The 27,913-nt window shown below is 42.4% G+C and overlaps 1 protein-coding gene across 1 annotated transcript; it reads right to left on the reverse strand.

Annotated features, from left to right (window-relative positions):
* Positions 1-403: 403 nt before the first annotated feature.
* On the reverse strand, positions 404-22,035 carry LOC121587502 (geranylgeranyl transferase type-1 subunit beta). The gene is given in 10 exon segments (XM_041904492.2): positions 404-1,284; positions 2,402-2,510; positions 13,397-13,581; positions 14,137-14,182; positions 15,248-15,380; positions 15,835-15,951; positions 15,953-15,984; positions 16,186-16,253; positions 20,807-20,925; positions 21,899-22,035. Coding segments are annotated over 10 exon segments (1,086 nt in total). The 5' UTR covers positions 22,027-22,035; the 3' UTR covers positions 404-1,135.
* Between the last annotated feature and the right edge of the window lie 5,878 nt (positions 22,036-27,913).

A 27,913-nucleotide genomic window follows, 5' to 3' on the forward strand; every position in this document is an offset into this window, starting at 1 on the left:
TTTGAGGCAGAGAAAATGACTTTCTCCTGAGTCTTCACAAGGATTGTAGTCTTAAGAGTGCATGGCTGAGACCAGGGCAATACATTTACATTTTAGTCATTTAGCAGACCGTACTATTGATAAAGTACTTCTGTTTTATACTATGTCATCGAGCTGATTTTGTTGGCACACCTTCACTTTGCAGTAAAAAGGCAAGATAGGGGAGGGATGCTGTATTTCATGAGATGCTGATTAAAGTGGTGAGTGGATAAGCTAACTGATGACTGGCAAACCAGCAAACTGCAGACCCCAAGGACAATCTCCTTGATTAGATCCAAGACTAAATGACCTCTGATGATCATGACAATTTACTGTTACTTTAAATTGAAACAGGCTTCTTTCTAACTCACACACTGCACAAATGAAAAGTTCGCCATTTTTATTAATTTCACATAAATATGCACTTCCAAGCCAGTTTTAGCACACGTTTAGTTGATTTGACATGATACAGAGAATATGCCATTATTTATTTCACATATCAACATTGCATATCAAATCCACCTATCTCACTGAAATAGCAGTGATCAGATTGAGCACTTGCATGAGAGAGGTGACATTGACATTTATATCATATCTACTCAATATTTCTATAAAGTATAGAAAAAATTAATTCAATTTCACTTGTTTCTGTATAGTTCATAGTGACCATGTTGGTTTGCGACAAAAAAACATTGACCAAAAAACACGCAATACAAGGCAAAAAGTCTTAAAGATCTTTTGAGAATGTAGCGGAGAACAGTGTGTTTTTAGCAGCAGGAAGTTCAGTCTTTTAAAGAGCATGTGTCTCAGAGGAAGGGAAATAAGTACAGTATCTACAAAGCATTCCATCAAACAAAAAAAAAAACAGATTACGCTGAATCTGGCTCCGGAGACGCTAAGCAGAATGAGCACTCGCCCGGCCTGAGCGTCAACTCCGCCAGTTTGCGCTCATTTATTGATGGGCCCGATAATTTATTTTATCACCTTTCCCCCCATGTCAGTGAGACCCACTATCGTTTCTATTGCTAAGGTAACAGAGGGAAATGCTGCGCATGGCTTAGGGGCTATGGCGGCAGTACTTGGAGGCTGGGGTGTGGTGGTGGGAGGCATGCTGCTGTCAGGTGCAGGCGTCTCTCCACGTCCGGTGCAGCTGCTGCAGATACTCAAAGGCCCTCTCGCTCACGTTCAGGGCGGGGTGAACTCGCCGCAGGTTGGCCTCCCCTATCAGAGACAGGCCGCAGATCCCAAAGTAGGCGTGCAGCGGGTCTGGAACGGACATGAGGACCAGAGGAGAGAGGAAAGTAGGTCAGCCAAGTGACACGCCCCAGCACCTGAAACTGAAAGGCCACTGTGGCTTCGGTCATGTTCCACGTTCGATTGCATTGCAGACATTGCTTTGCATCAACTAATGGTTGGACGCTATGTTATCTACTGCGCAGTCAGGAATCAGATTGCTATATCATATGATGTGGTTAGCTGTATGTTTGTAAAGAACAGGAAGGCCCGCACACTGTTTATGCTCCCAATTCACCAGTTTGACAACGCTTCGATCCGAAACGGATCTTCGTCAGATTTAACACCTATCCAGGGCATTGTGAGATCTGGCAGGTGTCTGCAATGTAGTTAGCCTGGAACGTGACCAGGGGCTTTTTTTAAAAATCACATAGAAGACAAGGTCCACAGCTCCTTTAACAACCTCACATTTGCCCGATGTGAATTAGTGGCTGCACCTGATAGCTGTACAGACCAGAAAAGTATATAATGAAATCACTAAGAGGTGGTTTTAAGAGAGAGCTACTCTAAAGTGCTGCCAAAACAGGATTCAATCGCATACATCAATAACTGTCACTATGGACCACACGCTTATGAATAAAACAGATCTTGACATGATCATTGACAGGTTGCCAATAATGTCTAGCTGATCCCAATTATGTTTCGAGTCAAACATCACAACACTTTTTCATACTTATGCAAGATTTATCTCTTCTTAGGGAAGCATGAATAGGCTGCTACATATTACTGGAGAGAAGAACTGTACATGCAACCAAGTACATGATACTACCTCAATTGTCTTTGTGAGTAAAAACAATAACAGTCAATGGATGCATTGTTGTACTGGCCCTTTAATGGAGCATAAATAATGTACCCTGACCCCTTTAAACTGTCCATCTCCCATGGGACCCCACTAAAAGCCTTCCAGGCACAGTAAATGTACCATCATTGAATTATAATGAAAAGACAGATTGGAAGCGGACATTAAAATCAATTAAAAAGTCATTTCGATATGAATTATGACTTAAGGTCATGTGGAATTTTCTTGAAGGACTGCTGTACACAGTGTACAAAAGATTAAGAACACCTTCCTAATATAGAGTAACCTTACCTGGATGACTGTCTGGCCATTTAGCGAAGCCGCCCACCAAATGGTCCTGAGTGGACAGGATGTAGTTCCGGTTCTTCTCAAAATTAGTGTACTGAAATACGTCTAGGAGCTGAAAATGAAAGAGGTTAGAATTAGGCCAGGGGAAATTCACTGTGACACCTTAAAGCTAGAGCACACCAGCGCTCTTATTAAATTAAAAACCAAAAAACAACATTTTAAGTGAGAAGTAGGGATTGGTCTGAAATTCAAGAGCACCACAATGCCACCCATACTCTACCAAAGTTTTTCAGCACACAGCTTTGACCTACTACAGTAGCTATGTTGGTCTACTGTACTTCAAACAACGTGTATGCAGGTTGCTTAGGATTCAAACCTTCTCAAATAGCCTTTGAATGAAGATCCCGCCTTCATTCCGCATTGATCAAAAACATTTAGACACCGTGTGAATCCGGGCTGGTAATAAGTCACTGTTTTATAGAGGAGCCGGCATGCAGTTCCCTGAAAATTTGAAGTGCCATATAGGGCTCTCTGGACAGCTCCGGCCCAAGTTGAGCACTGATCTTTGGGCTAAGTTAATCGTCAGAACATTCATAGGCGCATCTTTAAATCTCTGAGCGGTTTCCCAAAACCATCGTTATAAAGTTACACTTGAAAACACTTGTTATTTACCGACCGCCTCAGACCACTCGTAGAACGCTAACTGGGTCGTTAGATGCTTTTGCCCTTCCGCGTCACTTTATACACAGAAGATCTCAGCTACAGTTGAAGTTGGAAGTTTACATACAGTGGGGGAAAAAAGTATTTAGTCAGCCACCAATTGTGCAAGTTCTCCCACTTAAAAAGATGAGAGAGGCCTGTAATTTTCATCATAGGTACACGTCAACTATGACAGACAAAATTAGAAGAAAAAAAATCCAGAAAATCACATTGTAGGATTTTTAATGAATTTATTTGCAAATTATGGTGGAAAATAAGTATTTGGTCAATAACAAAAGTTTCTCAATTCTTTGTTATATACCCTTTGTTGGCAATGACACAGGTCAAACGTTTTCTGTAAGTCTTCACAAGGTTTTCACACACTGTTGCTGGTATTTTGGCCCATTCCTCCATGCAGATCTCCTCTAGAGCAGTGATGTTTTGGGGCTGTCGCTGGGCAACACAGACTTTCAACTCCCTCCAAAGATTTTCTATGGGGTTGAGATCTGGAGACTGGCTAGGCAACTCCAGGACCTTGAAATGCATCTTACGAAGCCACTCCTTCGTTGCCCGGGCGGTGTGTTTGGGATCATTGTCATGCTGAAAGACCCAGCCACGTTTCATCTTCAATGCCCTTGCTGATGGAAGGAGGTTTTCACTCAAAATCTCACGATACATGGCCCCATTCATTCTTCTAGGACACGTCTGGCACTGCAGGATTTGAGTCCCTGGCGGCGTAGTGTGTTACTGATGGTAGGCTTTGTTACTTTGGTCCCAGCTCTCTGCAGGTCATTCACTAGGTCCCCCCGTGTGGTTCTGGGATTTTTGCTCACCGTTCTTGTGATCATTTTGACCCCACGGGGTGAGATCTTGCATGGAGCCCCAGATCGAGGGAGATTTTCAGTGGTCTTGTATGTCTTCCATTTCCTAATAATTGCTCCCACAGTTGATTTCTTCAAACCAAGCTGCTTACCTATTGCAGATTCAGTCTTCCCAGCCTGGTGCAGGTCTACAATTTTGTTTCTGGTGTCCTTTGACAGCTCTTTGGTCTTGGCCATAGTGGAGTTTGGAGTGTGACTGTTTGAGGTTGTGGACAGGTGTCTTTTATACTGATAAGTTCAAACAGGTGCCATTAATACAGGTAACGAGTGGAGGACAGAGGAGCCTCTTAAAGAAGAAGTTACAGGTCTGTGAGAGCCAGAAATCTTGCTTGTTTGTAGGTGACCAAATACTTATTTTCCACCATAATTGGCAAATAAATTCATTAAAAATCCTACAATGTGATTTTCTTTTCTCAATTTGTCTTTCATAGTTGACGTGTACCTATGATGAAAATTACAGGCCTCTCTCATCTTTTTAAGTGGGAGAGCTTGCACAATTGGTGGCTGACTAAAAAAATTTTTTCCCCCCACTGTACACTTAGGTTGGAGTCATTAAAACTCGTTTTCTTGTTAACAAACTATAGTTTTGGCAACTCGGTTAGGACATCTACTTTGTGCATGACACAAGTAATTTTTCCAACAATTGTTTACAGATAGATTATTTAACTTATAATTCACTGTATCACAATTCCAGTGGGTCAGAAGTTTACATACACTAAGTTGACTGTGCCTTTAAACAGCTTGGAAAATTCCAGAAAATGATGTCATGGCTTTAGAAGCTTCTGATAGGCTAATTGACACATTTGAGTCAATTGGAGGTGTACCTGTGGATGTATTTCAAGGCCTACCTTAAAACCCAGTGCCTCTTTGCTTGACATCATGGGAAAATCAAAAGAAATCAGCCAAGACCTCAGAAAAAAATGGTAGACCTCCACAAGTCTGGTTCATCCTTGGGAGCAATTTCCAAATGCCTGAAGGTACCACGTTCATCTGTACAAACAATAGTACGCAAGTATAAACACCATGGGACCACGCAGCCGCCATACCGCTCAGGAAGGAGACGCGTTCTGTCTCCTAGAAATGAACGTACTTTGGTGCGAAAAGTGCAAATCAATCCCAGAACAACAGCAAATGACCTTGTGAAGATGCTGGAGGAAACAGGTACAAAAGTATCTATATCCACAGTAAAACAAGTCCTATATCGACATAACCTGAAAGGCTGCTCAGCAAGGAAGAAGCCACTGCTCCAAAACCTCCATTAAAAAGCCAGACTACGGTTTGCAACTGCACATGGGGACAAAGATTGTACTTTTTGGAGAAATGTCCTCTGGTCTGATGAAACAAAAATAGAACTGTTTGGCCATAATGACCATTGTTTTGTTTGGAGGAAAAAGGGGAACGCTTGCAAGCCGAAGAACACCATCCCAACCGTGAAGCACGGGGGTGGCAGCATCATGCTGTGGGGGTGCTTTGCTGCAGGATGGACTGATGCACTTCACAAATAGATGGCATCATGAGGAAGGAAAATTATGTGGATATATTGAAGCAACATCTCAAGACATCAGTCAGGAAGTTAAAGCTTGGTCGCAAATGGGTCTTCCAAATGGACAATGACCCCAAAGTTGTGGCAAAATGGCTTAAGGACAACAAAGTCAAGTTATTGGAGTGGCCATCACAAAGCCCTGACCTCAATCCTATAGAAAAGTTGTTGGCAGAACTGAAAAGGCGTGTCCGAGCAAGGAGGCTACAAACCTGACTCAGTTACACCAGCACTGTCAGGAGGAATGGGCCATAATTCACCCAACTACCCGAAACATTTGACCCAAGTTAAACAATTTAAAGACAATGCTACCAAATACTAATTGAGTGTATGTAAACTTCTGACCCACTGGGAATGTGATGAAATAAATAATTCTCTCTACTATTAATCTGACATTTCACATTCTTAAGTGGTGATCCTAACTGACCTAAAACAGGGAATTTTTACTAGGATTAAATGTCAGGAATTGTGAAAAACTGAGTTTAAATGCATTTGGCTAAGGTGTATGTAAACTTCCGACTTCAACTGTAAATATAGAATGAAGACGTTGATCTGCATCTGTGACCGCCGATGAATTCAGAATGAAGTTGACTACAATACAAAGTTGCCTACAATACAAAGTTGCCAATGTCTTTGCCATTGTTATAAACAAGGGTAAAAGTATGCTTCAAATGAAAACCGAGATGACTGCATTAAAATAAATACAGTAGCCTACATAGGCCTATATATTTCAGTCATATTTAAATCAATTTCATATTCAATCAATTGTGTTCTATTTTGCTAATTGCAGGCTACTGTCTGTAATTTTTGCCTCAATTTCATGATGTAGGCCTAAAATGTGTACAATCTGTCCAATATTCAGAGTTGTCCATACCTGCCTATGCATTAGAATAAGCCGCCTCAATAATTGCAGCCATAGGTGACAATTGCTCTCTAGGAGCTGATCTGTCGTCAGTCTCTAATGTTAAGGTAAGATATACATTTACATCATTTAGCAGACGCTCTTATCCAGAGCGACTGAATGGAGAATGCTGATCCGAGACCAGCACTACCTTTCTTTCAATCCTATCTGTAAAGACACATGCTCTAACGAAGCACTTATTTAAAGTTCTCCCTACGTGGTGTTTTGGGAGTTCTTCAGCCGTTATAGAAACGATGCATTGTTAAAACACTCGTAAGCTTAAATTTCATCGCTGTCGGAAAACGGGCCATGGCTATTACTTTGTAGACATGTCTATTTGCATTTATGCAAAACATAAGGATTCTCCCTTTAAAGAGGGGAGTGAAAATCAACAGCTGCTTTACATTAAGCACATACCAGTTCCTGTACGTGACTCTCAAAGTACTGAATAAGTTGGCTGAGTGAGTCCCCCCAGACCCCCCTCCAGTTTCTTTACTTGTTGAGGATCTACGGCGACGTCTTTTGGACATATTTTTTTGGTCCTGTCCGGATGTCTTTTTTTGGTCTGGTCGCTAACCCGAACCCTTTTCCTAACCTTAACCTAAAAGTCGTAGCTGTAACGAAGTGGCGCGTTTTTAGGGAATCTCGTTGATTTTTGGTCCGGTCCAAATCTGAACCAATCGTAGACATCTATGTTTAGTTCAGATTTGCGCGTATCCGGACTGGCCTTGATTTGGCCCAAACATAGACGTCTATAATTGGTTCAGATCTACCCAAACCTCGGTAGATACGACTTGGGACACACAAAAGGGGAGAGCCCTGGTGCGTCAGATGCGCGCTGATTTGGAGGTAGTCATCCGAATGTTCCCCGGGACAACAGTGTTCTAGTCTTACATTGCGCAGCAGAAGAGTTGGATGTTCCAGTGAGAGGAGGACATCAACAAGCGCATAGAGATGGCCCGGTGCTCTGTCAACCAGCTTTTGTTTGCATTTCTCCGTGACAGGCGCATGCCCACAATCCGCCACCCTGCCATCAAGCAGTGTGTCCATGGCCAGTACCATAGGGATGGCGTGCATCTCAAGGATGAGGGCAACAACCTCTTCTATGAGAGTGAGAGCTTGTCTCTCCTCTGTTCTAGCAAGACACATGCAGTAGTAAAAACATGTTTGGGTCATTTAGCAGTCGCTCTTATACAGAGCGACTTACAGTAGTGAAGGCATACATTTACATACTTTTTTTCATTCTGGTCCCTCATGGGAATCGAACCCACAACCCTGGCTTTGCAAGCACCATGCTCTACCAACAGAGCTACACACAACACTCAATGCCACTTGCCTACTGCTCCACGAACCCAAAGGCTATTTTAAGAACCACCTAATAAATTTAAATAAGTTTGTGTTGGGAGGGGGCTGTCAAAACTATAAACGAAAAAATTGTCAGAATGTGTCCTCTGTGAGGCGAACCCGCAATCTTCCGATGCACAGCCGGTAACTCTAAACATTACACTAACACATGGACTTCAACAGACCACTTAAAATTGACAGTCTGGAAGCGTTCGTTCATATACCGCTATCAATATGCACCTGTGTATGCCTTGTGTATCCCGGGATCAATTCTCCTGTTCCATAATCTCCCTTGCACAGTGACCGCTGTGCAGTTGGCTAAACATGAGTGGTCAGGCAGGAAAGGTTACCGTCTCGATTACAAACCTCTTTAGTAAGAGCTCCTAGACCGTAAGCTCATGCCACCCAGTCCCATTAAATGTTGTGAATTTCTGTAGGACTATTTTCCAGAGTGTATGTTGTTTCTTTTTGTCTGGCTGGCACCACGTAGTCTAGTTCTCCCCCTCACGTGAGAGTTATCAATCACTCCCAGCTTCAGCCAATCAGGCTGTCCCCACTCTGTCCATGCACTGATCACGTATTCTCTGACCTGTTCACAGGAAGTGCTACCTTGTCCAAGACCTGCTGTTTCGCCGTCTTCCTCTCCCTCCCTCTCATACCTGCTGTCTCAACCTCTGAATGCTCGGCTATGAAAAGCCAACTGACATTTACTCCTGAGGTGCTGACCTGTTGCATCCTCTATAACCACTGTGATTATTATTTGACCCTACGGGTCATCTATGAACGCTTGAATATTTTTGTAGAACGATCTGGCCTTTATGGCCATGTACCCTTATAATCTCCACCCGGCACAGCCAGAAGAGGACAGGCCACCCCTCAGAGCTTGGTTCCTCTCTAGGTTTCTTCCTAGGTTCCTGTCTTTCTAGGGAGTTTTTCCTAGCCGCTGTGCTACTACATCCGCATTGCTTGCTCTTTGAGTTTTAGGCTGGGTTTCTGTATAAGTGTAATGCGTTGAAAACAAAGGGAAAAAAGTATTTGATCCCCTGCTGATTTTGTACGTTTCCCCACTGACAAAAACATGATCAGTCTATAATTTTAATGGTAGGTTTATTTGAACAGTGAGAGACAGAATAACAACAAAAAAATCCAGAGAAACGCATGTCAAAAATGTTATAAATTGATTTGCATTTTAATGAGGGAAATAAGTATTTGACCTCTCTGCAAAACATGACTTAGTACTTGGTGCCAAAACCCTTGTTGGCAATCACAGAGGTCAGACGTTTCTTGTAGCTGGCCACCAGGTTTGCACACATCTCAGGAGGGATTTTGTCCCACTCCTCTTTGCAGATCTTCTCCAAGTCATTAAGGTTTTGAGGCTGACGTTTGGCAACTCGAACCTTCAGCTCCCTCCACAGATTTTCTATGGGATTAAGGTCTGGAGACTGGCTAGGCCACTCCAGGACCTTAATGTGCTCTTCTTGAGCCACTCCTTTGTTTTTTTTTGTTTTTTTTTTTTCGGGGGGATGGATCAGCTTAATATTGCAGATAGATTGTATCTTCTATCAATGTAATTGTCTGCATCACTTCCAATCCCCCATGTTTTTTTTATTTTTTATATATATATTCCCCTTTATTACTTTTCAACCCCACCATCCTTTCCCTACTTGGAGTAAATTAGTGAACAACAACGCCCAGGCCTCTACTTCCGGTCTATACTTACTATCTACACCTTATAGACAGAGTTAATTTTACAATAATTCTATATATATATTTATTTTTTTGCTCCTAAACTTCTTCTACTCTCAACCTCTCCGATCATTTTCATGATGTCCATCCGGTTTGCTTCTAAATGCCATATCTTTCTAACTGTGCTCTTTCCCAAAAGCTCCCAACATACAACCTATATACTTATTATGGACACAGTATGCTTACATTATTAGCTATCTTTGTTATTATTTGTTGTTATTTGTTATTAGTCCCATCCTTCAACTCTATTCAATACCTCCCATCTATCTCTTAACACCATCCATATAGGATTTCTATTTGCCATATATATTTCAACCATACTGTGATGTTTTACAAAAGTTCTGAACCTTTCTATTCTCATTGCTTCTACAGATTGTGAATTAAAAATAAACATTTTTGCTAAAAGTATTATTATATTATTGATTGATTGACTATGACTTTTCAGATCACCCAGTAATGCTATCTGCAAGGTTAGTTCCAGGTAAATATTGCAATCCTTTAGCCATTCCTGGACCTGTGTCCAAAAACAAGCTACAAATGGACAGAACCAAAACAAATGATCTAATGATTCTCTCTCTTCACAGCAAAATCTGCAGAGCTGGGAAGATTGTATCCCCCATACAAATAACATTCTATTGGTAGCAAGAATTTTATATAATAATTTAAATTGAAAGATTCTAATTTTTGAATCCGGTGTCGTTTTGCGTGTCAGTTCATAAACACTATGCCATGGGATCGGTACGTCAAAGATCTCTTCCCAACTATTTTGCAATCTATATGGGACTGCTGTCAATCCTTTGGTCCTTAAGTGAAACTGATATACTTTTTTATTTATCACAGTTTTCCTTAACCAATTATGTTCTTTAATGCAAGGCCGACAGACAAGTTCCTTACTTTCTCCCCCTTCAACTTTCCTCTTCCACTTTTGCGGTAAGGCTGCAATTATTTGGTTGTAATTTTGGGTAGAGCAGACATTTCCATATGTTTTTGTTAGCTGCATGTGCGACATAACTCCACCAGTCCTACCGATGATATCATTTACGAAGATTATACCTTTTTTAAACATTCTGTCAAAAAATAAAGGTTTTTTGTCAATTAGTATATTTGAATTTAACCACAATATTTGTTGCATTATTTGTTCTGTCGTTTCTGGAGGATTAAATTGAAATTGCAACCAACTTTCTATGGCTTGTTTTAGAAATAGTGACATTTGGGAGATTATTTCCTTTTCAAATAACTGAAAGTGAGAGGTTGTAATCTGAATAAAGGGAAAAGGCCTTTCTTGAACAGTGGGTGAGACAATCTTACTAATTTGCTTGAGAACCAGTTCGGATTTAAGTATAACTTTTGGATGACTGAAGATTTTAGTGATAGGTCTAATGCTTTAATATTTAATAATTTCTGTCCTCCGAATTCATATTCATTATATAAATATGCTCTTTTAATTTTGTCTGGCTTGCCGTTCCAAATAAAATTGAATATTTTTTTCTCATATAATTTAAAAACTGTTTGCTAGGCGTAGGCAAGACCATAAGCAAATAGGTAAACTGGGATAATACTAAAGAGTTAATCAGGGTGATTTTTCCACAAATTGACAGGTATTTTCCTTTCCATGGTAGTAAGATCTTATCTATTTTTGCTAACTTTCTATTAAAATTTATTGAAGTGAGATCATTTATTTCCTTTGGGATATGTATTCCGAGTATATCCACATCACCATCAGACCATTTTATTGGTAAACTACATGGTAATGTAAAAATTGTATTTTTTAGTGATCCAATACGTAATATAGTACATTTGTCATAATTTTGTTTTAATCCAGAGAGGTTAGAAAATGTATCTAGATCCTCTATGAGGATCCAAAGCCACTCCTTTGTTGCCTTGGCCGTGTGTTTTGGGTCATTGTCATGCTGGAATACCCATCCACGACCCATTTTCAATGCCCTGGCTGAGGGAAGGAGGTTCTCACCCAAGATTCGACGGTACATCGTCCCTTTGATGCGGTGAAGTTGTCCTGTCCCCTTAGCAGAAAAACACCCCCAAAGCATAATGTTTCCACCTCCATGTTTGACGGTGGGGATGGTGTTCTTGGGGTCATAGGCAACATTCCTCCTCCCCCAAACACGGCGAGTTGAGTTGATGCCAAAGAGCTCGATTTTGGTCTCATCTGACCACAACACTTTCACCCAGTTCTCCTCTGAATCATTCAGATGTTCATTGGCAAACTTCAGACGGGCCTGTATATGTGCTTTCTTGAGCAGGGGGACCTTGCGGGCGCTGCAGGATTTCAGTCCTTCACGGCATACTGTGTTACCAATTGTTTTCTTGGTGACTATGGTCCCAGCTGCCTTGAGATCATTGACAAGATCCTCCCGTGTAGTTCTGGGCTGATTCCTCACCGTTCTCATGATCATTGCAACTCCACAAGGTGAGATCTTGCATGGAGCCCCAGGCAGAGGGAGATTGAGTTATTTTGTGTTTCTTCCATTTGCAAATAATCGCACAAACTGTTGTCACCTTCTCACCAAGCTGCTTGGCGATGGTCTTGTAGCCCATTCCAGCCTTGTGTAGGTCTACAATCTTGTCCCTGACATCCTTGGAGAGCTCTTTGGTCTTGGCCATGGTGGAGAGTTTGGAATCTGATTGATTGATTGCTTCTGTGGACAGGTGTCTTTTATACAGGTAACAAACTGAGATTAGGAGCACTCCCTTTAAGAGTGTGCTCCTAATCTCAGCTCGTTACCTGTATAAAAGACACCTGGGAGCCAGAAATCTTTCTGATTGAGAGGGGGTCAAATACTTATTTCCCTAATTAAAATGCAAATCAATTTATAACATTTATGACATGCATTTTTCTGGATTTTTTTGGGTAAAGTGCATTTATGTTGTGTAATTTAAAGTGTGCACTTGTTTGATGTGAATATTTTAAACGTATGAAGAAGAAAATAGACAATTGAAAAAGAGAAAAAAAACTTTGCAGACATAAACTTGTCCATTCTTTTTACTACTACAGGCCGCCTCAGCTACAGACTGAGGCCTGCAACATAAGCACTTTGTGACAACTGCTGTTGTTTTTATGGGAATGCGTATACAAAGTAAGTTGTTGTTGTTTAACTTGGCATTGTTTGTGTCTATAAGTAGTCACAATATAGCAATTACTATGTTATGCATGTATGCGGTCTCCTTTACAAGTAGCTCTGCTTTAGGTAACTTACTGCCATGTAAATACAGTCCTTTCTTGCACTGCTGTCATTTATTACTGTTAGCGGCCATTGCTAGTCATTACTCCTGTGTAACATTACTCCTGTGTAATACATGCTTTTTACCTTAGTCCTTACCTATTGTGCCATTGCAGTTCGGTTCCATTTCTATTCACTGCTGTAGCCCATTGATATGCATACATTCATCCTGCTCTATTCATTGCATTCCATGTGTATACTCATTCGTTTCATTTCTGTATTACAGAACCATCCATGTACCTTAGTTTTCCTGTGTTTGTGAATAAAGTTCCAGTGTGATTTAACTCTTGGGCTGTTTTATTCCCCTCTAACCGGGGGCGTTGTCAGTGGGTTACAGACCAGCAAACACGGTTGCGCTCTTCCACACGGCATGGATGTATTCTTTTTTTTTTATGACATTATGTTTTATTAACAACACCGTTATTGGAGGGTGGACCATCCATAACACCACGGGTACCCATTGTACTGCATCACTCAAATAAAAATGTTTAATATAGGGGAAGTACGGGCTGCTAAATGAATGTCAATGCATACTACGAACATATTTGATTAATTGACTGGACCTTTCGCTAATAAAGCAACGTTAATGAACCATAAAGAAAGTGTACACTGGTACGTCTCCGGAGGTTCCAGCCAAGTTCCCGTTACCTCGAGTGTGGCGCCCACCCAGAAGGAGTAGCACGTGTCGACGGGCTTGTTGGGGCGGCCGTGGAAGCCGTTCTCCTGTCTCATGATGCACCAGCGGCGTATCCTGTTCAGCTCACGCTCGCTGAACATCTCCTCTAATTTCCCCATCAGACACAGGGCGGCGACGGCACAGAACGTGGACCCACCTGGCAGACAGACAGACAGAAAGACAGCTTAATGACAGGGGTTATCAGCCACCGGCACAGCGCCACTATCCATCACCAGTTTCCCTTTTCAACTGTCACGACATTAGCGTCAGAGCTTTATTATCACTTCCAAACTGCAGAGGAGTAATTGTGGGGGAAGATGTCGAGACGGCATATGAATCTGCTCCGGCAGCAGCTGTGTGGAGTCCGCTAACAATGAGGGAGAACTTTGCACTCGGCAGATAGGTAGGTACACACACTCCTAACTATTTGAGATAATATTAATAATCAAGCCCCCCCAGGGTTAAATAAAGGTTATAATTTCCACATTTTTGCGTAACTTCAATATAAATGCTTTGTGTAACATCCCATGGGTTCATTACGCAAATCTCTCTGTGCAGTAGCTTAGCTAACCCTGGGGGGTTCCCTGGAATAATAGGGCTTAATTGGAAGGAATTAAGAGGATATTTGTTCTAGTAAGGTTTTGGGCTAATGGCTAATCCCTCTCTAGACCCATAATATCAATCAATCCCGGGTGCTGCCTGTCATACTCACCATGCGATTCCAATCCAGCCCCCTGGCCAATCCCGTTATCATATGACTGAGGAAGCAAAAACAACATTCTGCCTATTAGGCAAACATAGGACCATGTGAGGGATAGCTAGACATCACTGAAACCGTGCAATAACTTGAAGATGGGGTGACACACGCGATCTATGATGAAAGGCGAGATCAGGACACAAGCTGCTCAATCAATGCCCACGTGGAGCGATCCACAGCCACGTGTCCACAATGCTGCTTGCTTACTATACTAAAACCACGCTTTATACACACGCTTGATGAGGCAGACCAACTTTGGTGACAATAACAAAAGAGGAAGTAACAACGTTGAAAGTAGTGATGTTTACTGTAGCGCCACGCCCCGGGGTTAAAAGCCCACCAAATATGGCAGTAAGAGGATTAGAGGCCTTCCCTCCAGTCTGGATCATATCCTCTATTTATAGGAGTCTGAGAAAACCCCCGGGGCTTAGGACCAGCGCTGCATGGGCTCCCTGCCTGCCTGCCTGCCTCCACGTCACAGCAGCCAACTGCATGGCCCCAAAACACACACACACACACACACACACAGCTCAGTGTAATTCACTACAGCCATCCTGACAGGAATACCGCTGCCTGCCTTCCAGACTGTACTATATCATCTTTTGTTAAATGACATAGGAGAGATGGGAAGGCAGGGGATATCACCGAGGAAACAATCACTATTATGGAGGCCCAGCAGGATACAATGGTGCCTGGTCTCCTCACCTCCGTCTCGCCATCCCCCTGTGACTTGGAGGGGAGGATAAAGGGAGAACGTAATAAAACTCAGGACTTGTGTAAACTGTTTCTCTCGGAAGGCTTTGACTGGAAAGAGTCAGGCTGTCGACAGGACGGCCCTTTGATTCCAATGCACCTTCAAAAGAAGGCCACTACTGACACAGTCGTTTGATATAGGTCAGTCTCGATGATGTGTTGACTACAATAGAAATAAAACACTGAACCAATGTTCGTTTAAACCCCAGTTTTACACTCTAGCAAGTAGTGGTTGAGGGTTGAACCCTTGTAGAAAAGACTGAGGAGGCTCAGCGCAGCAGGCTGCTTGATGAAAGTGAAACAATGGACTTACCGTACTTCTCCTGATGTAGTCGATGGCCTTCTTGATGTCCATGCCCGACCAGTCATCGAGCATGTAGCAAATGCATGCTGCGCAGTACACAAACCTCATGTCATTTTCACTTCCCTCTGGAACGGCATAGAAGCTGAAAGCAGACATCACAGCAGACGTTAAAGGCCTTTTTTTGTATGTGTAAGGACGAGGTTCGCTGTGTCAAAGGGTTTTAACTGGTTAAATCCTCTCAGAACACTCAAACAGGACGCAGTGATCTCTCTGACAGTGGTCTCAATGCTGACGTTGTTAAACAGGTCTCCCTTCACATAATGCACAAAAAAAACGATAAAAGTACCAAACACTAACATTAGAAGAAAATACTTTATTGTCCATCAACATAAAGACAACGGAAATGTGTCTTTATGCTCACAACCCAACTCCCCCCCGAGGGTTTGGAAGCAAATGTGTCAGCCGCAGTGCAGCGGCCCTGAAACAAGTATAGGTGGTTTAGTGCCTTGCCCAAGGCATTACCAAAGAACGTAACAGTAACTCATTGTTAGTACATCTGGTAAACGAGCTGCAGTGGAGCGTGACTGGGTGTTTACCTTCCGTCCTCTAGCTGCAGGGCTTTCAGGCCCATCAGACAGGCCTCCTTATTGACACGACTCAGGTCGTCGCCCAGTATGACCAGGCAGGCCAGGCCAGTGTACGTCATGGCCACAGCCACTGTCATACGGGTGGGATACTCCTGGGCCCTGAGGAGGCAAGCCTTATCAATGCATTCTGAATAGGACCGCAATATGACGTCTGTGACTCCATGACTATTCCGCCCCCCCCCCAACAAAATCCCCAACTGATTCAGCTGGCTTACATAGACACTTATAGGCAGACTGTTAATAATTCTGTTGAACAAGGATGTGTATCCAGTGTGTGGAGGTATGAAATTAGGTCAATACCTTCGAGGTGCTGTATGGAACTCCGATGTGTGATGACCCGCGAAACCCACAACGTCCTAAATTGGATTCTAGGGGGGTATGTGAAATGTTGGTAAAGCCAGCGGACATAAAGGGGATATGTCGAAGGAAATTAAAAACTTTACATTCACATTTAATGCATACATAAACTATATATACACAAAAGTATGTGGACACCCCTTCAAATTAGTGGATTCGGCTATTTCAGCCACACCCATTGCTGACAAGATGTATAAAAAGCGAGCACACAGCCATGCAATCTCCATAGACAAACATTGGCAGTAGAATGGCCTTACTGAAGAGCTCCGTGACTTTCAACGTGGTTCAGGCCCCTTAGTTCCAGTGAAGGAAAATCTTAACGCTACAGCATACAATGACATTCTAGACGATTCTGTGCTTCCAACTTTGGGGAAGGCCCTTTCCTGTTTCAGCATGACAGAAAAAATTGTTTGTCGAGAACAGTGTGGAAGAACTTGACTGGCTTGCACAGAGCCCTGACCTCAACCCCATCGAACACCTGAATTGGAACACCGACTGCGAGCCAGGCCTAATCGCCCAACATCAGTGCCCGACCTCACTAATGATCTTGTGGCTGAATGGAAGCAAGTCCCCACAGCAATGTTGCAACATCTAGTGGAAAGCCTTCCCAGAAGAGTGGAGGCTGTTATAGCAGCAAAGGGGGGACCAACTCCATATTAATGCCCATGATTTTGGAATGAGATGTTCGACGAGCAGGTGTCCACATACTTTTGGTCTTGTAGTGAAGCTCTGTGTACAGTCCTCACATCAGGGCCCGTATTCATAAAGTATCTCAGTTGGAGTGCTGATCTAGGATCAGGTCCCCCCTCTTCTTCAATATGATTTAAAGCAGGGCTGCCAAACCCTCTTCCTGGAGATCTACTGTCCTGTAGGTTTTCAGTCCAACCCTAATTTAGCATATCTGATTCAGCTAGTTAAGGTCTTGTTGAGCAGCTAATAAGTAGAATCAGCTGTGTTAAATGATGGTTGGACTGAAAACCCACAGGACGGTAGATCTCCAGGAAGAGGGTTGGGCAGCCCTGATTTAAAGTGACAAAACTGATCATAGATCAGTACTACTTTGAGACCATAATATAATAGAGTGTAGCCCAGGGATAGGCCCCCCTGTCCCTGGAGTGCTGCAGGTACTGCAGGATTTTGTTCCAACTAGGCACCACACCGGACCATACCAACTGAGCTAATTGATCAGTTCAGTGATTGCCTAAATTCAACACACCTGAGGCCTCATTTATCAATATTGCGTAGAAACTATTCTAAAATACTACTTACGAACTAAATTTAGAATGGTCGTATCGCATAGTAGAAGTCTGATTTATCAAACAATCCTACGAACGTCATACGCACACCGGTAGGAGACAACCATTGATAAATAATAATTGTTCTCAGCCTCAGTACTCGTGCACGACCTTGGATGTTTGCATTTCGAAACTCCCCTAATTAACCATATGGTCAAAATCATCCCTTTAACTCGCGGGGAATATATACACTGAACAAAAATATAAACGCAACATGTAAAGTGTTGGTCCCATGTTGCATGAGCTGAAATAAAAAGATTTCAGAAATGTTCCATAAGCACAAAAAGCTTATTTCTTTCATATTTTGTGAACAAATGTGTTTATATCCCTGTTAGTGAGCATTTCTCCATTGCCAAGATAATCCATCCACCTGACAGGTGTGGCTAAACAGCATGATCATTACACAGGTGCACCTTGTGCTGGGGTCAATAAAAAGGCCACTAAAATGTGCAGTTTTGTCACAACACAATGCCACAGATGTCTCAAGTTGAGAGAGCGTGTAATTGGAATTCTGACTGCAGAAATGTCCACCAGAGCTGTTGGCAGAGAATTGAATGTTCATTTCTCCACCATAAACTGCCTCCAACATCGTTTTAGAGAATTTGGCAGTACTTCCAAACGGCCTCACAACCGCAGACCACGTGTAACCACGCCACCCCAGGACCTTCACATCCGGCTTCCTCACCTGCGGGATCGTCTGAGACCAGCCACCTGGACAGCAGATGAAACTGAGGAGTATTTCTGTCTGTAATAAAGCCCTTTTGAGGGGAAATCTCATTCTGATTGGCTGGGCCTGGCTCCCCTGTGGGTGGCCCTGGCTCCCACCCATGGCTGCGCCCCTGCCCAGTCATGTGAAATTCATAGATTAGGGCCTAATGATTTTATTTCAATTGACTGATTTCCTCATGAACTAACTTGGTAAAATCTAATGAAATTGTTAAGTTTATATTTTTGTTCAGTAACACACACACACGTATATACATACATAATACACACACATATCTATACACGTATATACATACATAATACACACACATATCTATATACATACACACACACACACATATACATACATAATACACACACATATCTATATACATACACACACACATATACATACATAATACACACACATATATATATACACACACACACACACATACACACAAATATAAAAACGCTGTACCATGAAATAAAACAGCTTAAATAGAGGTACTGGTGTCAAAGATTGAGTACAACCAAAAGGTTTTAATTGGCTAGGTCAGTTGTGGCTAACATAGCTACAAAAGAGAGGACCAGTAGGACAATTAAGTATACTTGAAATGAGTAGGCAACACTCATCAATAAGCCATCCATCCACAACAGCTCCCTCCTGTATGCGTTCTGCAGAATGAACGAGCCGTGCGTTCCACCTGGCCACCACAATCAGCAGCGTATTTTGCACATCACATAACCACATCACCTGCACATAAATAGTGGAAACCTTTTCTGTTCACATAATTTTAAACGTTTTTGGGATGGTGATTTTATGGTGATGTGGGGGCCGTCTATTGCTCCGTCCGTATTTCGGAACCCATTGATGGCATCATGGCAAAGAAATCCCTCGACTTCAACCTGTTGTGCAATGTTGTAAGGAAATGTGTTACTGTTAGTTTTGATGAGGTTTGCATCCAAAACGTCGGCTCATCGAGGGCTGTGTGATGCCGATCAGCAAAAAAGTGCCCATTGACAAATACCGAAGGGTGGATAGCACTTGGAAGTGCACCGGAATGGCATGCGGTCACCTTTTAAAAAGGTCTTAAATCCTCACAAAAATCCTATAAGATTGTTTGATGAGCCAATCTGTACTTTCTGCAGAAAAAGTCCCACTTGTCTCTAAAAATGCGCCCTCTTTGAAATGCAGCGTGTGCTTCAAACAGAGCAAGACCTTCAAACAGAGCAAGATCAGCCGTCTCAGTCTTTTATAGTATTTCAACAATGGTTTCACTTTCACACGTACCTCTCATTTAACCAGTACTGTGCTTTATATGGATTATTATTGTAACAAATGCACTGGGGTCAAATTATAAAGCATGTCAAGATATGTTGCATGAATTCACAATGGAAATACAATAATTATTTAATTATTACTCAGTTTCACACATGACAAGCAGTTCCCTTATTTCACCACTTGGCACTGTGCATACACATGGTCATGGCTGGGTGTAAATTTACGCACACTCAAGCAAACGTTCATATTGATAATAATCCCACGCATGGTTTACGTACAGATTTGTGCCTACGCATGGTTGATAAATGAGGCCCCTGGTCTTCCAGGTTGGTTAAATCAAAAACATTGAGTACCTGTGGCACTCCAGGACCAGGGTTGCCTACCCCTGGTCTAGCCTATATAAACACGAGCCAAAGCATTGTCCATTGCAGTCAGGCAACTCAGCAAGGTGCAATGCTGCCATCTAGTGGTTCGCTTTATTGTCAGAATGGGAGTGTCCCTAACTACTTAAATAGAACTGAAAATCAGCAGCTGAAACTACTACTAATGTTAATAATAAGTAACAGGCCAGACAAGTAGCATATGATTGTAGCTTTCTATGTCCAACCGATAAACAAGTTCTTAACAGGATTTCTGTTCATCGTCTGAATAATAATAAAACAACTGGGCATTGAGCAGAAGTGGCTGATTAGCATCATCCAGAGAGCGCATAAAATACAGTGCCTTCAGAAATAATTCATACTCCTTGACTAATTCCACATTTTGTTGTTACAGCTTGAATTCAAACTGAATTAATGGATGACAAAGTGAAACAATGTTTTTAGAAATTTTAGCAAATTTATTGTAAAAGAAATACAGAAATATTTAATTTACATAAGTATTCACACCCCTGAGTCAATACATGTTAGAATCACCTTTGGCAGCGATTACAACTGTGAGTCTTTCTAGGTAAGTCTGTAAGAGCTTTGCACACCTGGACTGTACAATATTTGCCCATTATTCCTTAAGAAATTCTTCAAGCTCTGTCAAGGTCCTCTGTAGCTCAATTGGTAGAGCATGGCGCTTGTAACGCCAGGGTAGTGGGTTCGATCCCCGGGACCACCCATACATAAAAATGTAAGCACACATGACTAAGTCGCTTTGGATAAAATCGTCTGCTAAATGGCATATTATTATTATTATTATTACGTAACAAAATGTGGAAAAAGTGAAGGGGTCTGAATACTTCCCGAAAGCAATGCATGTTTAAAACCCTACAGTAAGCCAGGGCAACACTTACGGTCCTCTGTAGGAAGAACTTGTAGTGAGTAGACCCATTCAATCAAGCTGTGCTTGTCTTTTACGTCAAGGGAATCCAGAACATCAAGACCAGAGAGGGCAAAGAACACAATGGTCAACCTAGACAGGTACACAAAAGGTAAAACAAACGTTTATACACCTAGTAATAGGATAATACTATTAGAATTAGCCAAGGTAGGTTAGAACAGAAAACTAAATCATATGAGTGGTAGCGTACATGACATGTCAGCATTATAGCCAACTCCATGCAATCCAAGTGCATCACTTAGCTAACTAGTTTGTCAGTAATGACAACCAATTATCAAATTGTTTGTTGTATTTTATCTACGATTTAAAATGACCAAGCTAGCCTGTATCTGTTCGGGCTCTTGCCAACTCTATTGCTGTCAATGTCAAGTCAAGCGTGTTTGTCATGACAATGACTGAATGAGTGACAGGGAGTTGGCATGATAGCAGAAACTGACTGGCACTAGTCCAGCTATGGCCATCAACTAGTTAGCCAGCGGAATCAAAACTAGGTGTAACCAACTCTGCGTGATAGTTAGCATTTAGCCTGGTTAGCTAGCTCACTTGCTTGCTTCATGGGCTAGTTAACGTTACATGGGTTTCGGATAATGGAATGGGTGGCTAAGTTAAATCAACTCTAGCTAGCTAATTCAGTTTGTTGCATTGCCAAAGGCTCCAATGTTTAGGTGCAATATTTTGTATGGAACACCACACGCCATCTGAAAGATGTAGCTATAGCTAGTTAACTAGCTAACGTTAACAAAAACACAGTTTTGGGCCTAATGACAGCGTTTCATTCGATTTCAATAAAGTGATTTTCGTAGCAGGTTAGCTAGGAGAGCATTTTCGCTAACCCAAACTATTTTCCTAACCTTAACCTCAGTCTCCTAACCTGCTACGTTAATTATCCTAACATGCTACAAGTATCGAAGTAGCGTGAAGAGTTTTTCCCAATACAGCGCCAGCCAGACTCGCCTTCCTCATTCAATCCGTTAGCTAGCTAGTAAGCATTCTGGCTAGCGAAGTTGTCAAATGAAAATATAATTATTAATGACAACATATGTACCTGCTTGTTTCTAATGAGGAATATCTCTCTGGTAACACCTGGAGACATCTTTGAAAGAATCGTATATGTCGATCTTTTACAAAGTCAATTTGTTCAAATTCGGTAAGCGAGTTCTCCCCTTCCGCCATCTTTGAGGATCGCCACTAGTTACCACAGCCACAAAGTCTTAAACCCCGCCTATTTCAACAATTATCTTCTTAAAATGTGATTTTAAACCTAACCTTAACCACTCACACTGCAAGTGGCGATTTTAGCATGTAAATCTTAGTGGGGCAAACTCCCCCACATTTTCTTTTAATGCATGCCAGCAAAGCCATTACACAACACTAAACAATACATTCATTGCACTATAACGGTGACAAACACTGCCCACAAACTGTTAGGGCCTACATAAACCTGTCCCAACAGCAGAGCTTTCTTTTCAGCACCATGGAGTGAATCCTTACCACCGCTACACCTGGCTATCCGCGGAGCCTTGTCTGGCAGCGAAACAGTTCATTCAGCCTCATTTACTGCCTTTTTAAACAACATAGCTGATATGGCTGACTTGCTTCAACAAATGTGGTTTCTACTGACAATTGAGATGTACAAACTATGGCATAAGGGAACGACTAGCGGACAAGAGGCAATCTGTCATTTCAATTAAGACATTAATGAGCGAGCTAGGATGGACGTAGTCAATATAACTATTTGTTCAGCACTTTTGAAATGTACAGTGACAGAAATCAGAACATGGGCCGTTCTTACAGTATTCTCCCTGTACACCAAGTCAGAACCGTAGGATAAATAAAGGGGGCATATAAGCAGACATTGAAAGCTCTTACAATATTCAATCATTACATTTCTCTAAAACAGCCTATAGGCTACATGTGCACCACCAAGTCAGAACAGTAGGCTAAGTAATGAGGGGGAAAGGGACCAAATTATTAGGGTGAGGCACATGGGCTACTAACAGCTTACTACACAACATACATTTAGTATTACTTTCTTAGCTACAGAATACATATCTCCTTGGCATATTACATAATTTATGCAGCAGCATACAAGGCATTGTTGTACTCACTTTGTTGTGCTGTTCTCACTTGAACAGGAAGGTGGTGTGGTGGTCCTTCTTGCAGCAAATTTTGTCATCAAAGTCTGGCATTCTCTGGATTTATGATGCTTTCAAGAGAACTGTGAACTCGGAAAAAAACAAGGTTGAATCATGACGTCAGTGATCTTCAGGTCGGAGCTCTAGAAAGACGCCCGAGTTCCCGACTTGGAATTGCGAGTTGGATGACCGTTCAAAACGTATTATCCCTGTCGGAGCTCATTTTCTTCAGAGTTCCCAGTTGTCTTGAACTCACTGAAGTCTGAGATTTCCCAGTTCTGAGTTTCCAGTTGTTTTGAAAGTGGCAGAAGTCATGCTGGATTGACAGCATGGCCAATGTATTCAACCTTTTCTGGCCCATGGTGTTGCATGTGAATGTTTATCCTTTTAAGCTTGGAAACGAGACCCTTAAACCCAGACTTGGACCACACAACCACTCCACTGAATAGCAGGCTAGTGATTGCTTTGCAATGCTTGCATTTAGCCACTGATTCCTTCCAACCCACTCATTGTTGAATTTGCGATTTCCAACTTGTTGTGTAATGTTTATGTCCAATGGCCGATGAGCACCGATATGTTTTATCTACAATTTCTCTTCATATGACAAGGATTGAAAAGGATTTGCCAGTAGATTGTTGACTTGATTCATGATGATGACTGCTTGTCTAGCTTGCTAGCCAAGATTTTGAAAGTATTATGTTGACATGATCAGATCAATCAAAGCTACGGGAGATATAATGTGATTTGATGTAATTTTATCTGTGGCCAATGACCTTGAGCCTTCTTGGATGGGCACTTCTAATGTAAATCTATGGCAGCACCCAAGGGGCTTGAATTTTCGAGCTCTCCCCGTAGATTTTGCGGTGACGTAGTGTCCCCATGATTGACAGAACACTGAGCCAATCACTAGAGAACATTACCAACCCCTACGCTCCGTATTTTCCGCTGGCTGCCCCACCCAGTGTTGCCAACTTAGCGACTTAGCCGCTATATTTAGTGAATATTCAGACCCCTCTAGTGACACATTTTCAAAAAATTGACTAGCGACAAATCTAGCAACTTTTTCTGGTGTTATTGGAGACTTTTGGAGACTTGACGTGAAAGCACGTATCATTCTTACTCTTCTCAGCGAGCAGCGGGTGCTGCCGCTGTGCCCCACCCCCGTCCCAAAGCACTCACAGGCAGCCCAGTCCTCGCGCAGCAGTCCCTCCTAGCTGCAGTCAGAGCAGGAGATGTTCACCCCTCCGCGTCCAGACTGCAAATGAATTGCGCATGCGGGAAGCCGCCGCTGGCTGATCCCGCCCTGGCTTACATTCAGGGCGGGATGTAAATGTAAAATGTTCTTTGTCTAAAATAAATCACTGCACAAAAATAAATCACTGCATTTGACTCACACAGCCTCAGTCACTTACTCACCTCGTCTACTGTGTGTGTGCCTCTCTGTGACATAAGCTAAACATCTACAGTGGGGAGAACAAGTATTTGATACACTGCCGATTTTGCAGGTTTTCCTACTTACAAAGCATGTAGAGGTCTGTAATTTTTATCATAGGTACACTTCAACTGTGAGAGACGGAATCTAAAACAAAAATCCAGAAAATCACATTGTATGATTTTTAAGTAATTCATTTGCATTTTATTGCATGAGCAATATCATTTTGATACATCAGAAAAGCAGAACTTAATATTTGGTACAGAAACCTTTGTTTGCAATTACAGAGATCATACGTTTCCTGTAGGTCTTGACCAGGTTTGCACACACAGACCTTCTCCAGATCCTTCAGGTTTCGGGGCTGTCGCTGGGCAATACGGACTTTCAGCTCCCTCCAAATATTTTCTATTGGGTTCAGGTCTGGAGACTGGCTAGGCCACTCCAGGACCTTGAGATGCTTCTTACGGAGCCACTCCTTAGTTGCCCTGGCTCTGTGTTTCGGGTCGTTGTCATGCTGGAAGACCCAGTCACGACCCATCTTCAATGCTCTTACTGAGGGAAGGAGGTTGTTGGCCAAGATCTCGCGATACATGGCCCCATCCATCCTCCCCTCAATACGGTGCAGTCGTCCTGTCCCCTTTGCAGAAAAGCATCCCCAAAGAATGATGTTTCCACCTCCATGCTTCACGGTTGGGATGGTGTTCTTGGGGTTGTACTCATCCTTCTTCTTCCTCCAAACACGGCAGTGGAGTTTAGACCAAAAGTTATATTTTGTCTCCTCAGACCACATGCCCTTCTCCCATTCCTCCTCTGGATCATCCAGATGGTCATTGGCAAACGTCAGACGGGCCTGGACATGCGCTGGCTTGAGCAGGGGGACCTTGCGTGTGCTGCAGGATTTTTATCCATGACGGCGTAGTGTGTTACTAATGGTTTTCTTTGAGACTGTGGTCCCAGCTCTCTTCAGGTCATTGACCAGGTCCTGCCGTGTAGTTCTGGGCTGATCCCTCACCTTCCTCATGATCATTGATGCCCCACAAGGTGAGATCTTGCATGGAGCCCCAAACCGAGGGTGATTGACCGTCATCTTGAACTTCTTCCATTTTCTAATAATTGCGCCAACAGTTGTTGCCTTCTCACCAAGCTGCTTGCCTATTGTCCTGTAGCCCATCCCAGCCTTGTGCAGGTCTACAATTGTATCCCTGATGTCCTTACACAGCTCTCTGGTCTTGGCCATTGTGGAGAGATTGGAGTCTGTTTGATTGAGTGTGTGGACAGGTGTCTTTTATACAGGTAACGAGTTCAAACAGGTGCAGTTAATACAGGTAATGAGTGGAGAACAGGAGGGCTTCTTAAAGAAAAACTAACAGGTCTGTGAGAGCCGGAATTCTTACTGGTTGGTAGGTGATCAAATACTTATGTCATGCAATAAAATGCAAATTAATTACTTAAAAATCATACAATGTGATTTTCTGGATTTTTGTTTTAGATTCCGTCTCTCACAGTTGAAGTGTACCTATGATAAAAATTACAGACCTCTACATGCTTTGTAAGTAGGAAAACCTGCAAAATCGGCAGTGTATCAAATACTTGTTCTCCCCACTGTAGATGGCTGAATAACTCGGGACGGAACCGTCTACCAGGCCATGGTATGCAAAGTAATCGTTAATAAGTGTTATGGTGTAATGTACAGTGGGGGGAAAAAGTATTTAGTCAGCCACCAATTGTGCAAGTTCTCCCACTTCAAAAGATGAGAGAGGCCTGTAATTTTCATCATAGGTACACGTCAACTATGACAGACAAATTGAGATTTTTTTTCTCCAGAAAATCACATTGTAGGATTTTTAATGAATTTATTTGCAAATTATGGTGGAAAATAAGTATTTGGTCACCTACAAACAAGCAAGATTTCTGGCTCTCACAGACCTGTAACTTCTTCTTTAAGAGGCTCCTCTGTCCTCCACTCGTTACCTGTATTAATGGCACCTGTTTGAACTTGTTATCAGTATAAAAGACACCTGTCCACAACCTCAAACAGTCACACTCCAAACTCCACTATGGCCAAGACCAAAGAGCTGTCAAAGGACACCAGAAACAAAATTGTAGACATGCACCAGGCTGGGAAGACTGAATCTGCAATAGGTAAGCAGCTTGGTTTGAAGAAATCAACTGTGGGAGCAATTATTAGGAAATGGAAGACATACAAGACCACTGATAATCTCCCTCGATCTGGGGGCTCCACGCAAGATCTCACCCCGTGGGGTCAAAATGATCACAAGAAAGGTGAGCAAAAATCCCAGAACCACACGGGGGGACCTAGTGAATGACCTGCAGAGAGCTGGGACCAAAGTAACAAAGCCTACCATCAGTAACACACTACGCCGCCAGGGACTCAAATCCTGCAGTGCCAGACGTGTCCCCCTGCTTAAGCCAGTACATGTCCAGGCCCGTCTGAAGTTTGCTAGAGTGCATTTGGATGATCCAGAAGAGGATTGGGAGAATGTCATATGGTCAGATGAAACCAAAATATAACTTTTTGGTAAAAACTCAACTCGTCGTGTTTGGAGGACAAAGAATGCTGAGTTGCATCCAAAGAACACCATACCTACTGTGAAGCATGGGGGTAGAAACATCATGCTTTGGGGCTGTTTTTCTGCAAAGGGACCAGGACGACTGATCCGTGTAAAGGAAAGAATGAATGGGGCCATGTATCGTGAGATTTTGAGTGAAAACCTCCTTCCATCAGCAAGGGCATTGAAGATGAAACGTGGCTGGGTCTTTCAGCATGACAATGATCCCAAACACACCGCCCGGGCAACGAAGGAGTGGCTTTGTAAGAAGCATTTCAAGGTCCTGGAGTGGCCTAGCCAGTCTCCAGATCTCAACCCCATAGAAAATCTTTGGAGGGGAGTTGAAAGTCCATGTTGCCCAGCGACAGCCCCAAAACATCACTGCTCTAGAGGAGATCTGCATGGAGGAATGGGCCAAAATACCAGCAACAGTGTGTGAAAACCTTGTGAAGACTTACAGAAAACGTTTGACCTGTGTCATTGCCAACAAAGGGTATATAACAAAGTATTGAGAAACTTTTGTTATTGACCAAATACTTATTTTCCACCATAATTTGCAAATAAATTCATAAAAAATCCTACAATGTGATTTTCTGGATTTTTTTTTCTCATTTTGTCTGTCATAGTTGACGTGTACCTATGATGAAAATTACAGGCCTCTCTCATCTTTTTAAGTTGGAGAACTTGCACAATTGGTGGCTGACTAAATACTTTTTTTCCCCACTGTAAGTAGGCTTTTCACTTACAGAACTGAGGTTCTTAAATGTTTTGATGAATGAATAAGCCAAAACCAAATGACGTTCTTGTCAAGGTAGGCAAAGGGCCATATATTACTAGGCTATATTCATTTACTTTAGGCCTGCAATTTGTATTTTTTTTATTACATAGGCTAAGCTACATGTGACTGTATGGTGTGCGGGTTT

Source organism: Coregonus clupeaformis, chromosome 18 (genome assembly GCF_020615455.1).
Source record: "Coregonus clupeaformis isolate EN_2021a chromosome 18, ASM2061545v1, whole genome shotgun sequence".
Classification (NCBI taxonomy): domain Eukaryota; kingdom Metazoa; phylum Chordata; class Actinopteri; order Salmoniformes; family Salmonidae; genus Coregonus; species Coregonus clupeaformis.